The sequence below is a fragment of the Mytilus californianus genome, unplaced genomic scaffold (genome assembly GCF_021869535.1).
Source record: "Mytilus californianus isolate M0D057914Y unplaced genomic scaffold, xbMytCali1.0.p SCAF_14, whole genome shotgun sequence".
NCBI classification, from domain to species: Eukaryota; Metazoa; Mollusca; class Bivalvia; order Mytilida; family Mytilidae; genus Mytilus; species Mytilus californianus.
The window spans coordinates 39,671,806-39,688,946 of record NW_026262626.1 but is presented as its reverse complement, the minus strand read 5'-3'; the positions used below and the strand labels follow the sequence as shown (position 1 = coordinate 39,688,946).

The 17,141-nt window shown below is 32.0% G+C and overlaps 1 protein-coding gene across 2 annotated transcripts; it reads left to right on the top strand.

Moving 5' to 3' along the window:
- Window positions 1-86: 86 nt before the first annotated feature.
- Window positions 87-15,038, top strand: LOC127724528 (synapse-associated protein 1-like). Of its 2 annotated transcripts, XR_007992548.1 has the most exons (9): window positions 87-422; window positions 4,963-5,045; window positions 6,907-7,053; window positions 7,891-8,030; window positions 8,639-8,730; window positions 10,629-10,697; window positions 11,178-11,348; window positions 11,875-13,085; window positions 13,129-15,038. XR_007992548.1 is itself a non-coding variant. In XM_052231504.1 (8 exons), the coding sequence occupies exons 1-8, from the start codon at window positions 161-163 to the stop codon at window positions 12,009-12,011; spliced, it is 1,101 nt and encodes a 366-aa protein (XP_052087464.1). In that variant the 5' UTR covers window positions 87-160; the 3' UTR covers window positions 12,012-15,038. The 2 variants fall into 2 exon arrangements, 1 of the variants encoding a protein (XP_052087464.1); XM_052231504.1 differs by having other exon boundaries at window positions 11,875-15,038.
- The last annotated feature ends 2,103 nt before the right edge of the window (window positions 15,039-17,141 follow it).

The following is a 17,141-nucleotide window of genomic DNA, read 5'->3' as shown; positions in this document are numbered from 1 at the left end:
TACGAAATTTAGGGAAGAAATGCGTTGTAAATGCTATTGATTTCAACTCGAAAATTAACAGTACTTATTTTTTCGGATACGGATGACATCATTTCCGTCTTGTTGTAAACATTGAAAATCGATAATTCCGTCAGCTGTGAATGAAATAACAAAAACAAAAATGTTTAGTTCTATGACAAATTGGTTGGGAATGAGCCAAGAGAGAGAAGCTGAATCTGACGAAGAAAACAAAGAAAACCAAGGCGAGAATGAAAACAAAGAAAATAACCCTGAGAAAGAAAAGTTGACATCAGACCCAGATAAAAAAGAACCAGAAAATACAGAAGAAGGAGATGGTGATATCGACTTATCTTTGGATGCAGCTAAACATAAACTAGAGGATGTATCTTCTAAAGCATTGAATGCTGCCAAAGAATGGGGAAGTATGACATTTCATTTTTTGGGGTTTTGTGATTTCAATACACCTTATCGCTATTTGTCCGCCATTACTGGACATCACAAAGGTTCCCGTAAAATTTTGACGTCATAATACAAAATATCTGATGCCACAATGGAAAAGTGATTGTTGTATGACGTCAATAGTTCAAGCAGGACAGATTCTCAGGTCAGCGGGGAATAGCGATAAGGTGTATAGACTATTGCCGCTAAAGTTATATTTGCTTTTGAGCAACAAAAACACATCGATTGCCATGGCACATTTATTTAGAAGAGACAGATTACATCACATGACATATGCATCATTATACAAATGGACACAACTCCTACTACTTAACTTACTCATGTTACTACAAAACACATACCACATACATGTACATATACAGTGTTTTCCCTAGGCTATTCAAGCATTGCGGTACCGCTACGCATAAATTTCGACCGCCATGCTTTCATCATTGCCGCAATGCATCCCGCTATGTGTGAAAATTATAACTGTGTAAAATATTTATTATCGATATTTTGAATGTGAAGTAACAAGCGACAACACTCCACAGGTGTTTTAAACTCATCCGACTAATAATTGGATGCATCACGTCGCGCTTGCCGGGATTTTACAACCTTCTTGATTAGATGGTTATACATCGAGACTTGGGTTACATAATAGAAGTTACCAGTCAGCTAATAAATAAATAAATAGATTTATCTCCAATGCATATCTTTCTGTGCTAAATAAAAAGTTTAACCTTTTCCTGTATAAATTTCACCTTAAAAACGACCGGTTGTTTGACATTGTTATTTTACCGTGATCTTTAAAAAGTAGAAATTTAAAATTTGGTGTAGTCTCTGGTATTATAAAATAAAACTAACGTAATTTCACCGAGAATGGACAAAACATTTTTTTTTAATAAAGTTTCGCAGTTACTTCATCAGCCAAATTTACATCGATGAATTATTTTTTGATTGGTCACAACAATCAGTTATTTTTAGATTAGTCGCGGTTGATTGATTTTATCAAAGAATACACATCACCGCTACCGGGCCGAGAAAAAGACATGTCTTATGAAATATTTAAAAGATTTGATTGAAAACTTTCAAAATATTATACAATTACTGCCTTTTGATGAGGTAAATATACGTAGTTATTTACGGAAATATTGTTTTTAATAAACTTGTGTTGTTCTATTTTTATTTCAATGGGCCACAAGCTTCACGTGTAGCGGATTCATTTGCCGTTTTTTTCACAAGTGGGGCTAAATTTCTTTCACTTCGGCAAGATAGGATTTTTACAATTATGAAGCGTTTTAAATAAATCGGACAGGGATGTATTTAAAAAAAATAGTTAATTGTCATGAAATAAAATGTCAGCTTAGCTTCCAAACAGGTAATTGCCAAATATGTCATGCCTCACTGACGACTTCTGTAATTAACGCAAATAAACTTTTTTTTATTGTTTCCTGTAAAATCTCTGTGAAGCAATGATGACATTCAAAGTTTTAGTTAACAACTTGCTGTTGATGCTGAAACCATTCTATCAGCAAAATTCGAAGAACAATATCATCAGTTTAACAACCATGTCCAAGCAACCATCAAAGAAACATCGCCTTACTGACCCAACTTTTTTGAAAAGTTGGTTAGAGAAGTCTACTCCTTCATCAAATTGTAGTCAGACAGATGAAAATCACCTCGAGAAACAGACTATGCCAAAAAGTGCTCAATTGCTTAATGCATATATCAATTGAAGGACCAAAGGAAGAAGCTTTTGATTTTGAAAAATATGTGGTGACCTTTGGAAAGTTGAAACAGAGGAAGATATCAACAAAATAATGTGTATATAACATTAATTTGTAAATAACTATTGCAGACTGGATTTTTATATGGTCTTTCATTAATTAATACCCTCATCTGTGATAAATACTTTAAAATTCCATGACTTATATGAATTGCTGTACCTATAATAAAACAATTAGATTGGTATATGGCTATAAACATATAAATTATGAAATGTAACTAGTTCTGACAAAAAAGCGTCGCACGCCGCATTGCAAATTCACCATGGACCCACCATGCATGAACAATTTTCTAGGGAAGACACTGCATATACATAACATCCCGTCCCAAAAAAGAAAATTTCCCAAATTTTATTAAAATGGTGTATGTGTTTTTTTCCATATACAATCTCAAGATAAAAGAGAAAATGCACTATAAATTCAAACTATATAATCACTTTCGTGTTAGACTAAAATCTGTTTCAAAATAATCTTTGTAAGTACATGTACGTTTGTATTAACTGAAACATTGGAGGCTGACCAGTTCTCACATCTAGTATCCATTGCCATACACACAGGTATCAACTATGCATTAAAAAATACAAAAATCTGAACGTCTGGCATCTCCATCTCCCCCTTACATGCCTAAGAACCTTATGCACGCATTACGTTTAATAAACTACATCTACAAATGTACTTAAAAAGATATGAAATCTACTAAATGGAAAATACTAGAATATTGTCATAAATGTAGCTGTATACAATAATTTGATAGATAATCATTAGAGACCATTAACTCTTAACAATGGTAAATATTACATCAATGAAACACTTCATAAGTTACATATGCCAGTAAAAGAAAATACGACTAATTCTCCCTCTCTAACATGTCTAATCTCTCAGTTTCACACTTACAAAAAAAAATAAAGAAACATATGAAAAGCTCCAGAAATGACAATATCAACCTAGGTTTTATTTATGACTATTATCACATCGCTACTGACAATCCGCTGTCAAATCAGGCAAATTGTTTACAGAAATTTGGTGTATAAACAATACACAAATACCAGATAATTTATAAAAAAAAATACTTGAGACAAAATTGGATTCATAATCATGAAAATCAAATGTTTGAAAATAGAGTCCGTGTTTTCCTTGTAACTGTGTAGTGTACGAAGAGATAAATCTCACACGTACCATCTGGCGTCTGTGGTGTAGAATTTCTGAATCGTTTAAAACTGTTACCCATTTCCCCTGCTAAATACACATTGCAAATATAATATATAAGTCAAGCTGATTAGTTCCTAAAGATATAAAGTCCAATTACTAAGCAACAATTTTTCGAAGTAAGACGATAGGCTGGGACGTCACATTACAGTTTTCTGCACACATAAACACACACAGCTGTAGGAGTTAAAAGTTTGTTTGTTTGTGTAGAAATTTCAATCGAGTTCAAATGAAACATTAACGATCAGATGACAAAAAAACATTTCCGAAAAACTTTCGATGATATACACGTAGTGTAATAACAGTTCTTCAAATGTGAAAAAAAATGTATAGTTGTCTTTATATTGACGAAAAACTCCCATGGTGACTTTTGAAAATTGGCTAAATCACACTAACATCCAAAATTTACATAAAATCCAAAAATATGATCAGGTGTCAAATGCATGGTACAACTATAATCTACTGAAAGAAAATTCCAAGATTTTATCCTAGTCAAATTTAATAATGGTGCCACCAGCCTCGTGGTCTAAAATGTCAGAAGTTGAATCATCATCTTTGGGGAAAACAACTCACATAAAATACACTTAACGGGATCATTTTGAAGTCCTCCACCATATTACATATGCATGACATGGGGGGACATATACTTGCCTCCCCATGCCGCTAAAGTTATATTTGCTTAAGAGCAACAAAAACACATCTATTGCCATGGCACGTTTATTTAGAAGCAACAGATTACATCACATGACATATGCATCATTATACAAATGGACACAACTCTTACGACTTAACTACAAAACACATACGACATACATATACATTACAAGACCTGATTGCTATTTTGAAATCTGCGCCAGGGCAGTTGACCTAAGAATCTACGCCTGTTGAACTATTGACGTCAAACAACAATCACTTTTCCATTGTGGCATCATACATGTATATCTTCTATTATGACGTTAAAATTTTACAGGAACCTTTGTGATGTCCAGTGATGGTGGAAAAATAGCGAAAAATTGTATCCTTAGGAAAAAATACAAAAATTTCGCAACATAAACACCAATCTTCAGTTGTTTTTCATGAAAAGACCTTATCACTATTTTGGAATCTGCAACACTTGACCTGGTAGACTAGTGACGGCATCATGGTCATACAATAATCGTCTTTTGCTTTGTGGCCACACACATTTTCTATACACCTTATTGCTATTTATTCCAATCTGGAAACGTTCTGAAATTACACAACCTTTTCTTCCTGTTTAACCTATCTGCATTTTGATCTGGAGCCCTGTTCAAACAATGTATTTTGCATAAAAGTCTTCAAAGTGTCCTTTGTTGAATATGCATATAGACCTAGGTGAGCGACACACATGACAGGCTCTTTATAGCCTCTAGTTTCATTAACTGTTACTTTGATTACACTGGACATATTTATCGGCTGTCTTCTTTCTTTCTATGACTACATTGCATTGTTATTGCTTCAAAATTATAGTTACAAGTGTGTGTTCAACAGTGATTCTTGAATTTTTTTTTTATAGGTTACCTGTACAGTTTCAGTAAAGAAGCAGGCAAAACTGTGGCAGATAAAGCCAAACTTATTGGCAAGTCAGTTGAAGATAAGGTATGTATTGTACAATTTTGAAACACTCAGGAGCCTGTAATTCAGTGCACTTGGCTGTTGTTGATTGCAGTTTATAGGGATGGCCACTTTCATCACACCATGGAATGAGTGGTAAGGATGGGGCACTGAACAAGTCACTATTTCAAGCTTCATATATATATATATTAACAAGTCTAAATTGAAAACAACTTTCAAACCTATGATTGTGTTGGATATAAAAACCGCAACTTTTATTCGTGTGCATGCAAAACAAATTTCTTGGTAGAGGGGTCTAAATACAGCACTAACAACATTTTCTAAAAGACCAAAAAAGTGAAAAAGTATATTTTAATTAAAACGCATTTGACTAGCAGGTCGAACAACGGATGTTCTTAAACCGTGCTGACTGCCATGGCGATTGCCAAATAAACGGATCACCAGATGTAACAAAATAGATCTTAATTATTAATGTAATACCAAACAGAAAACAATTAATAAACTTGCGGAAAAGATGGTATGCCGCAAACATGAGGTGCAAAAATTGGTACACCATATCTGGATTTCGACAATTAATGTCTCTTCAGTGATGTAAGGAACCGAAACGGTATATATATATTATATGTATGATATTTGATAAGGTATAGAAATTGAGGTGAAATATGACATTGCTGATTTGAATCATAAGCATGTGATAAGTGTCTGAAACTAATCAAAATTGAAAGTTTTGCAGATACATTTATATTTTAAATCACATGATGTAGGAAGAAAACCTTACATTAATCATTGAAGCATTAAAAACAGTCAAGGTCAGGTCATTCTTGTCAGACATACATGTACACCTTTCAAAAATTGAGGTTCAAGCATTTCCCTTATGATAACTTTTAGTTTCAAAGTGCACGTGTAAAGAATTTAAAAACAAGATTAAAAAAAAGTCAAGCATTGTTAAATTTTCTTTGGAAGCCCTAGTCCTTAATGCATCAGACATTTCATTTGTCAAAATTATTTATCTCTATTCTCTTTGAAATAGAATTGTTTTGACAGCTTTAATAGGTATACTTTTGAAAACAAATATATGATACAGTTTGTATGTTTAATTTTCAAAATATATGAAAAGTGAAGGTACTGGATGTCTCAACTGCACCTGCAGTAAAAGGATTGAAATGGCAATCATACCACATCTACATATTTTATATTCGAAGTTTGAAAATATCATCATTTTGATATATACAATGTACACCGTAAGCTTTAAACCAGGATCATGTGAAAAGATTTATAAATTCACATTATCCTGGTTTGAAGCTTAAAATTGAATTTACATGTTGTACATGTATATCAAAATAATACAATGTACATTGTACATGTTGTATATCAACGTGATCAAAAGGATAATTTTCAAACTTTGAGTGCAAAATAAGGAGATGTGGTATGATTGCCACTTCAATCTCCTCACAGTGCAGTGTTGACAGGCTAGGGATGCAGTAGATGAACTACTTAGACCACTCAGCCTCAAGTTTGAAGACATGACACTATTTTCAGAAACATTTAAATTTTTACATGTAGATGACCAGCATTGCTATGCGCATGCATGCTTGGCAGCAAAGTAGCAAATTAGATACAATGTACCACTTTGAAATCTTAGGTGTGACTTATGTGAAACTTAGTCATGCATTAAACAGATGTCAGATCTCCAACCATTAGACCACAAATGAATGAATTTAATATGTTTTATTCATTTTTAACACTTATACATACAACCATCATGACCATTAGCTATATATAGACCACAAAAGTAATTTTGAGAGAAATTTTTTTAAGAAGACTGCACTAAAACACACGATTCCTTAAATATAATAAACACAAAGATAACTTATATTTCTTTTAGACTATAATGGGAGATTTTGCCAAGGAGCAAAACAAATTTGTGACAGAAAAGAAAGAGAAAGCCAAGAGATCAGAAGCAGCAGTACCACCATGGGTTGGTTATAATGAAGAAGAGACTATGAAATCACAGATCCTGGCCTTGTCAACAGTATGTTTTCCCCTGTTTATACATTCTTTTTTCAATGTGCCTCTCTAGCTATTGTCTGAGGGCACAGGGACTTTGTCAATTAAAAGGGCTTTCTTGTAAGGTTATAAATTAAACAACAGAATTATACATTCACAAATATGAGACAGAGAGCACCTCTGGACCTATTTAGTTGTAGAATTCATCTAAAAGAGATATACTTCAAGTAAATCTCAGGCATATTGACAGTACTGTAAATTCAGAAACTAATGCATGCTTTTACTATTGCACATTACTAGTTACTGGTAAAAATATGAGATTGAATTAATGTGATAGGAAAAATTTTGTGAACATGGTGAAGGAAAATTTCTACTGAAATTATGAATGCAAGTTTTTATTATTGCAAACCTGATTCTGTTACATTTTTCGCATTTATAACAACATGGCAATAATTTCTGAATTTATTGTATATTGACCATTAACTATGAATAAAGGGCAGAAGACACCAAGGGAGCAATCAAAAACCAAATGTCAAAGAAAAACAGACAAAACCACCATGGCCAAAAGAACCAAAAAAAAATAACAGTCCATTAAACACTACAAAAAAAAGCATCAATTAAGCAATACAAATTTAACCCAAACAAAAACAGTGGGGAGGGGGGGACACTGATACACTGGAAGAGTTATTCCTGTTAAAATTGGTCAATGAAGCTTTTCCAATGATAAATTAAGGCATACACAATAGCAAATCAGCAAATCTCTCTTGCCTAAACATAAGACATTTCCATGTATAATAAACTATTGGTTCATGTTAATTTCTCTTGATGTTTACAGAGAATATGAGCATTTTAAATTTTTCAGGACAAGAGAAATTTTGTCAGAAATCCTCCTGCTGGTGTTCAGTTCCAGTTTGACTTTGAAGCATCATACCCTGTTGCCATGGCAACCCTTCAAGAAGATTCTAATTTACAGAAAATGAGATTTGATCTTGTACCAAAACAGTAAGTTCTATAATTATTAAAGATTTAAAAAACCATTTTGTTGAAATTTGTTTTTTTTAAATGCCTGATTCACTGTGAGCCTTTCTTAGCTTTTAAACATGCCTTCTTCCCAGGTCTAGGGCTTCCAAAGAAAATTTGACAATGCTGGACTTTTTATTTTAATCTTGTTTTTAAATTCTTTACACTTTATAATTAAAAGTTATCATAAGGGAAATGCTTAAACCTCAATATTTGAAAGGTGTGCATGTATGTCTGACAAGAATGACTTGATCTTGGCCGTTTTTATGCTTCACTGGTTAATGTTAGGCTTTCTTTCTACATCATGTTATAACCTTATTTCTAAGACTTCCAATACATTTTTAAGTTATATTCCATTAAGAAGACATTTATTTCACTGTGTTCATTTTTGTAAGATCAGTTTTCATTCGATATTTGGACAAGTGATGGCTAATTCCTAGATTTTCTTTTGTTGATTTTCAGACAAAATGGTGGGTGACAGGTAATTAATTATTGACTTAGTTGTTAAGTCAATTTCTACAACTAACATGACAGTCTAAATTCAATTTGTTTCAAAGTATGTTTAAAGGTAAAATTTTACTTTAATTCAGAGTGAAAGAAGATATTTTCTGGAGGAACTACTTTTACAGGGTTTCACTTATCAAACAATCTACACAACTGACATCTCTTGCACAAGAAACAGGTATTTATTTAAAAAAAATACTTACTGTAATAGAGGGATTTGTTTTTACTTAGTTCATGATCAATATAAAATTGTGGAAAATATCCCCAACCATCACAGCATACATTTGATCAGAGTAAAAGTATAAGACAAGTAAAAAACATGAAAATAACAAAACTTTGCTATTGAACAGGTTTGGGCTTTAAATGACAAATTTAAAACTCCTTGAAAATAAACCACTTTACAGTACATAATTCATGGAATATTATTACGGTACCATGATTTATAGAAAATTCATTGGTTGTGATATTCTGAAATTGTAAATTCAATTGCAGACCAAGCATTCAACAACCAATCAAACGTCAGGAAAATAGATTGAAAATTTCAAATTTGATATGAATGAAATGAATCTTTATTGGTCGACTCATTTAGTGTCAATGATTAACTCAATAGGAAAGATACTCATGAATATTAATACCTTCACAGAATGTCAAACCTGCTGGCAAACTAGACTGACAGAATCTGACCCTGGTTGGCATTTTGAAGGTGCGGAAGGTCCTCTTTCAGAATGTCAGGATTGGGCCTTTATTTTTATGGAAATTTATGTGCCTTTATTTTCGTGGGAATTTGGGATTTAGATCTATCAGGACTTGAGAGTTAATGATTAATTTTTCAGGATCCTGGAAAGAAAACTTTATTGTTGTTGGAATTCTGAATGACACTCCCTCCTACAACTCCTCATTGTGATATGAGAATGAGGTCACACATACCCGAAACAGATGATGTAAGCTTTGATGAGCAAGACTTGCTCTATCATCTGCCAAAAATATAAAATTCACCATAATTTTACACTATGATAAAGGCATTTTCATTTAGGTGTCTTACTGTCAATGACTGTTTCTGTTGTCTTAAGGTATGACGGTCTTTGGTTCAATTTCTGTCTGTGTCAAACTAGAGACACTTTTTTTCACGTTTCTCTGCCAAGAAAATAATAGAAGTCAGAGCATAGTAACAGCTTTTTGTTTAATTTACCAAATCTTAAAATACGTTGCATTTTTTCGCCTGTCACAAGTCAGGAGCCTCTGTCCTTTGTTAGTCTTGTATGTTTTTTTAAATTTTAGTTCATTTATATGTTTCGGAGTTTAGTGCAATGTCCATTTTCACTGAACTAGTACACATTTTTGTTTAGGGCCAGCTGAAGCCCGCCTTCGGGTGTGGGATTTTCTTGCTGTTTTCTGCTCTTTGGTCAGGTTGTTGTCTCTTTGACACATTCCACATTTCCATTCTCAGTTTTATTGGTATATATTTATATAAGTTGTATTTGTCATTTATACTTATTATAGTACATAAAAAGAAATGAGAGACCAAGTACAGAAAAATCAAGAAGACATTTAGAGGTCATCTTATAATGAAACAATAGTGTGATTTATAAGTTCAAGTTGAAGTTGTATATCTTATACCCCTAATATCTGATCATCAATATTTATTGAGATTCAATCCAGTTGACCAAGTTTAAGTGCTATCACTACGAAGATTTTTCTTCATAAATGTGAAGATTACTTATGCCTTCAGAAAAAGTCTTTGTACGCTTGTATTTATATCCAACTTTTTAAGTGTTTAAAAATTAGGAACAAAAATACTGAGAACACATATATAAAAATAAGGAGATGTGGTTCATGTATGATTTGTTAATGAGACATCTTTCTACCAGAGTCCAAATGATATTGATGTAAATATATTTAGGTGACAACAATGAGAAAACTCATACTGTTTAGTCAGCTATAAAAGACCCAGACATGACCAAAGGTGAAACTTTAAGCATGGGGATATTTGAGAAGAAGTATTTTTTCCTATCTTTAATATCGTAATTGCTACTATAATTTATAAAACTGAAGAACACATACATGTTTATTTTGCAGGTTCCTCATTGGGAAGTAGATCAAACAGTACAGGGTCCTTTAAGTCTTCAGATGAAAACCAGGAAAAAGGTCAGATGAATTGTATATTTAGACAAATCTTATCATGAAGTGGTACACAGTTTCCAAACTAATACTATAAATTTGAATTTTTCTTATGCTGAACACAGACTTTATAATCTTACTTTTGTCTGACCGTCCATTGTTATATCATTTTTGTGAAGGATCAATTGATTGATTAATTTTGTTGGTGTTTAATGCCACTTCCAGCATACTTGTATCATGGTGGCTTGACGTTGTTGGTTAGGGAAGCTGGAGTACCCAGACAGAATCACATATTTATGTTGAAAAAACTGGCAATCCTTGGGAATTAGGATTGTTATTGAATGCCAACAGAAGCAATTTGATGATGATGGATGGCTTTTTAATGTCCAGCGGCAAATTAATATGCATATTCAGGACGAGAACATGTTAATGTTATATGAATATTAATCCTGCTTTGTACTAGACAGACAGACTGAGTCGGATTTTTATTCTCTTTTTTCATGACAGAATCAACACCTCCCCAGGCAATCCAACAGAAATCTAAAGTAGAAGATGACATTCCTTGCAGTCCTGCCGAGAACGAGTTTGTTAGTGATACATTCCAAGCTGATGCTCTCAATGATGAAGATTTGAAAAAAGAAATGCAACAGCTCCATGTAGAAGATGACAAAAAGGGAGGTAATACATGTCTGCCTTAAAATTAAGAAAAATAGGTTAATTTACACTTGACAACAACAAAAAACAAAACTTTATGACCCGGTCTGTGAAAAGAGAGCTATATCCATTATATCTTTTCCTAATCAAAGTAAAAGGCATTTGGTCAAAAATTGCTGTTATCATAAGATTAAAACAATATATTTGTAGTTTAGATTATATTCTGAAAAGAACAACACCAGGTTTTGGTTGGGAGTGCTCATTATGATAATGATGCTTCTAAAGCAATATATCTGGGGTTTTTTTCAGTAGTATATACATATCCAAACTGATTTCTTTTGAGTTTGATAATAAATTTGCATGGAGTCAGCAATTTCTGAAATTACACAACAATTGACAATTTTACCAGCAATGTAATAGAACATGAATTTGTAATCAGTGGAATTATTATAGCAATCCTCATACTGACTCATTTTTCACATTAATAAAAACATTGCAATAATTTCTGAATTTACAGTAATACATTCTGTGACAAATTTATTTTGTTTAGATGACAATGAATGGGAAAATGAACTACAGGCTGAATTGAAAGAATATGAAATGGTGGGCCAGGAAGGAGAAATCTTAGACGATGAATTAGAAAATGAAATCCTGCAAGAAATTGAAAATGAAACCAACAACATGTAAAACATAGATTGAATCTTGATTTCATATCTAGGAGCTTATTTTCATCACGTGGAAATTTGTATCTTCATAATGGGGCAATTCATGTTCATGCTCATCCATATGTTGTGATAAAGGAATATGTGAGATGTTTAAAAAAAAAGACCAGAAAATGAATAGACAAATTGCACTGAACAATAATTTTCCTCTAAATCCAACATTTACTTCCGATTGATTGGTCACTCTTTTGGGCAAGGAATTTATTAGATTATATATTTTCTGATTTCCAACAATTGGTTAGGGCCCATGTTTAGAAATTAAAAATTTTCAATGTGCAATTGGTCATCAAATTAATTTGGTGTCTTATAATTTTGTATCTCGCTCTAACATTAACCTGATTAAATAAAAGCATATGATTTCATCTCATGGTGGAGAAATTTAACTACTTTTAAAAGATATATATGTATATGTATGTGCTGTATATGTTAATTGGTAATGCTAGTAGTTTGTTTAATTAAGGTAATATATTTTGAACATATCATATCTTATTTTTTATAATTTGAAAGAAGCATTAATGGACTGTGGTTTTTCTATAGATTCATGCATCTTGATTTATTTTTAACTTATCTTCTAGAAATATGGGATTGATAGTAAATGAAAGTTTTAGTTGGAAAATCGGAGGATTGTAGTTTATTTTTTCTTGATTTTCCATGATTTTATAATGTGTATAAGAGAGTTATACAATTGGGCTGGATATTTGTTGTAAATTGATAACAACTGGTAACTGAAACCTGTTGGAGCTATTTTGTTTAAAGTCATCTTTATGTTAATTTTATCTCTCAATATTTTTTTAAGAAAAGTTAATTAAAAAAACTGATAAATCTTATTAATGTATGGTAGGTGCTATCTGGTGAGTTGTTTGTTATACTTGTCAGCCTCAGTGTGACATTGACAATGTCACATGCTCAGTAATGAGATCTCCTCCTAGGTCAATCCAATTTTTTATATTCCTTTGAATTATTTAGATTTTTATGTATCAAAAATTTTGCAATGGATTTCCTATAAACTCGTCTAATTTACTGTTTCAGAATTTGGTAAGTTCCTATAAATTCGTCTAATTTACTGTTTCAGAATTTGGTAGGTTCCTATAAATTCATCTAATTTACTGTTTCAGAATTTGGTAAGTTCCTATAAATTCATCTAATTAACTGTTTCAGAATTTGGTAAGTTCCTATAAATTCATCTAATTAACTGTTTCAGAATTTGGTAAGTTCCTATAAATTCATCTAATTAACTGTTTCAGAATTTGGTAAGTTCCTATAAATTCATCTAATTAACTGTTTCAGAATTTGCAAAGATTGTGTGTCATTTCATTCTTAGTACAGGAAAGTGAAAATAACTTTTATATCCATTGGTCGTACATCCATTATTTAGGACAGTGTAAACCAATCAAAATGGTTCAGTCTATGCATTTGAAAATATTACCCAGAATGCATTACATTTTGATTTGATGTTGTCTTCCTATTCATCTGATTTTATTAGGTTTTTACTGATATTGACTTCAATTTTGCTGTCAGTTGTCTCTTGGGCTTTTTACAGTATGTCTTTCTGTAAGGTCCTTGCTCAACATTAACATAGTTGTTACTTTTCTTGTTTGTTGGTCTGTGTTGGGAATATTCTCATTATTGGCAGTCAAACCACAACTTCTTATTTTTATATTTTGTAATTTATGGATAGCTGCTAACAAGCATTTATTTTTGTTTTGTTTAGTTGTCATTGATTTCCAAAAAATTGAATTGACTCCAAGTCCAGTTATTTCATTTGTCTATAAAGTCAACTTGTTAGAAAACATCAAGAAATTGGCTGACAGGACAAATGTAATTTTGAATGAGTATCTTAACCATTACCAGTGTTCTTGATTTTTTGATTTTAGTGATCATAGAAAAAAAATCATTATTTTGTACTGCCTTTATTTACTGTTCTGATTTAGATAGTGCTGTTCTGTTTGGTATTTTGGTAGATGTGATATGAAACATTTAATGATTATGTAGAAAATTACGTTATGCAATTGTTTGTTGAATTTTGTTGTAGAGTTAGTTATTGATATTATATCTTGTTGAATTTTGTATAATCAGGTTTGATTTATTATTTTTATACACCTACAGTGCATCTTGATGCATATATTAGATATACTGTTGTCTTTTTTTTTTTTGTGGGGGGGAGGGGGGTCAAATCCAGAAAGACCCTATTGGCAAAACAATTTTGTGTTTTTTGTGCATTTTCCTGACTTTTGACTGCTGATCCCTCTTTATTTTTTCAGAGAGACTTGATACATTTCTCAAGTAGTGGCAATAAATCTTACCTTTATTAAGCAACCACTTCTTTTTGGGAGGGTTCAGGGATAATGATAGCTATAGTGTATGTACTGTTTTGTCAATTTCACTTACTGTTTGTGATGTGTAGTTAATGAAATTTTTCATAAAGTTTTATACTAACAATAAACAGAAAAATGTTGAATGTGACTTTAACTCACTCCAAATGGTATATATTGATCCATGTTCTGGCTGAAAATAGCTTATTATGATATTTAAAGACAGCTTTAAATATGCCAGTGTAAATGTTGTGGACTTGACACATTAACATTTTTACCAATCATACCACATCTAATTAGTTTATTGTTTTTAAAAATCAAAGGTTTGTGCTTCTTTGGTACTATGATTATTAAGCCCATTCTTACTTTTCTCTTTTTCTTTCATTCAAAATAATTTTTATATTTTTGGACACAGATAGTTTCTTTGGCTCTATAATTTGTTTGGCATACAAACAACAAAAATATAACATACAAATGTATTAAAGGGTACATATGATGTCTCATAATGAAATAATGTCGAGTCTTATATATAAGAATGGTTTAATTATATATACAATATATATATTGATATTATTTAAACACGAAATGTGAAAGCTCTGAAATATTCACAAATATCCTTATAATGTAGTTAAATGAATTGAATTATGTGTAAATATGTAAATAAAGGATACAACAAAGTCTATGATTTTAGTTTTACAGTCCCTGCTATAAGATAGATTAGAATGAAAATGGAGAATCCTGCATCAACATCATTTTTAGACAAACTAGATTTACTTATCTAAGGTAAACACCTTGTTATATTTCAGCTAAAATAACAAATTGACACCAGAAAATATGGAGAAACCAATAATAAAATTTGAGGAAAAATTGACAATACCACAGCCAAAATAAGAAAAGACCCCAAAAAGAACCGTCTACAAAATCATTACAAAGGTTTTGTTTTTAAATTGAGCAACACTAATTCCTCTTCAAGGAAGGGTAATAAGTGTCAGTCCTCCAGTGGCATCTGTCATTAAATTTGATATTGATTAAAGTTGACATTCTAGTAACTTGCCACAAATTTGAATGATTTGATGTTTGTATATATTAATTGGTTGCAGGTTTTTGTCTCGCCTGCGACGAAAGTCGCAGAAAGTGAAACATAGGTATTACTATCCGGCGGCGGCGGCGGCGTCGTAAACTATTTGTATAAAGCTTTATATTTCAGAAGGTAAAAGACCTGGATGCTTCATACTTTGTATGCAGATACCTTATGTTACGAACTTTCCGTCTGTCATATGTCCAATGTCCTTGACCTTATTTTCATGGTTCAGCAACTGATTGAAAAAAAAGTTTAGTTTTTTTGTTATGTAAATTTCTCACTTATTATGAGTAATAGGATAACTATATTTGGTATATGGGTTCCTTGCAACGTCTACATGTCCATCAGACAGGGTTCACCTGACCTCAGCCTCATTTTATGGATCAGTGATCAAGGTTAAAGTTACGTGATTAGGTCCGTTTCTCAGATACTACAAGCAGTAGGTCAGCTATATGTGGTGTATGGAATGATTATAAGGGATACATGTCAGTCTGGCAGGTTTCATCTGACCTTGACCTCATTTTCACGGTTCATTGGTCAATGTTAAGTTTTTGTGTTTTGGTCTGTTTTTCTAATACTATAAGCCATTGGTCAACTATATTTGGTGTATGGAATGATTGTAAGGTGTACATGTCTGTCTGGCAGGTGTCATTTGTCCTTGACCTATTTTCATGGTTCATTGGTCAATGTTAAGTTTTTGTGTTTTGGTCTGTTTTTCTAATACTATAAGCAATAGGTCAACTATATTTGGTGTATGGAATGATTGTAAGGTGTACATGTCTGACTGGCAGGTGTCATTTGTCCTTGACCTCATTTTCATGGTTCATTGGTCAATGTTAAGTTTTTGTGTTTTGGTATGTTTTTCTAATACTATGAGCAATAGGTCAACTATATTTGGTGTATGGAATGATTGTAAGGTGTACATGTCTGTCTGGCAGGTGTCATTTGTCCTTGACCTCATTTTCATGGTTCATTGGTCAATGTTAAGTTGCTCTTGTTTGGTCATCTTCTCAGATACTATAAGTTATAGGTCAACTATATGTGGTGTATGGAATGATTGTAAGGTGTGCACGTCTGTCTGACAGGTTTCATCTGACCTTGAGCTTATTTTCATGGTTCATTGGTCAATGTTAAGTTTCTGTTGTTTGGTCTTCTTCTCAGATGCTATAAGTAATAGGTCAACTATATTTGGTGCATGGAATGTATTTTATTATTTAACTGCTGATTACTTACATTGAAATAGATTATTTTTTAAAAATCTTTAAATAACATTAATAATGATAATAAATAATAAAAACTTTTAAGGGATCATTACTAAACCGTGATTAACAAAAACATTGGAAGGAGTGAAAATGTTAAAATAAGGTCACTCATGCATGAATGTTTAACATAGAATACAGTTCACTCCAGTCCCTTCATAAAGATTAATTGGCTGAATATGTACAGATTGAAGAACTTTTGAAATTTTGTTTGCACAACAGAATCACATTTACTGATTTTTGATACATATGAAATAAGATAAGTATCTGTCAGACATATTTCATTTGACCTTGACATCGTTTAATGGATCAGTGAACAAGATTTAGTTTTCATGATAAAGTCCATATCTCAAATTCTATCACCAATAGGTCTTCTATATTTGGTGTATAGAATGATCGTAAGGTTCACATTTCCAACTGGCAGATAAGTGATAAGTTCATAA

Excerpts from the sequence above, each read along its gene's own strand:
- LOC127724528 (XM_052231504.1), top strand. The coding sequence starts at position 161 with ATGTTTAGTTCTATGACAAATTGGTTGGGAATGAGCCAAGAGAGAGAA. Across the intron at positions 7,054-7,890 it reads AGATCCTGGCCTTGTCAACA|GACAAGAGAAATTTTGTCAG; the intron begins GTATGTTTTCCC and ends TAAATTTTTCAG. Across the intron at positions 11,349-11,874 it reads AGAAGATGACAAAAAGGGAG|ATGACAATGAATGGGAAAAT; the intron begins GTAATACATGTC and ends TATTTTGTTTAG.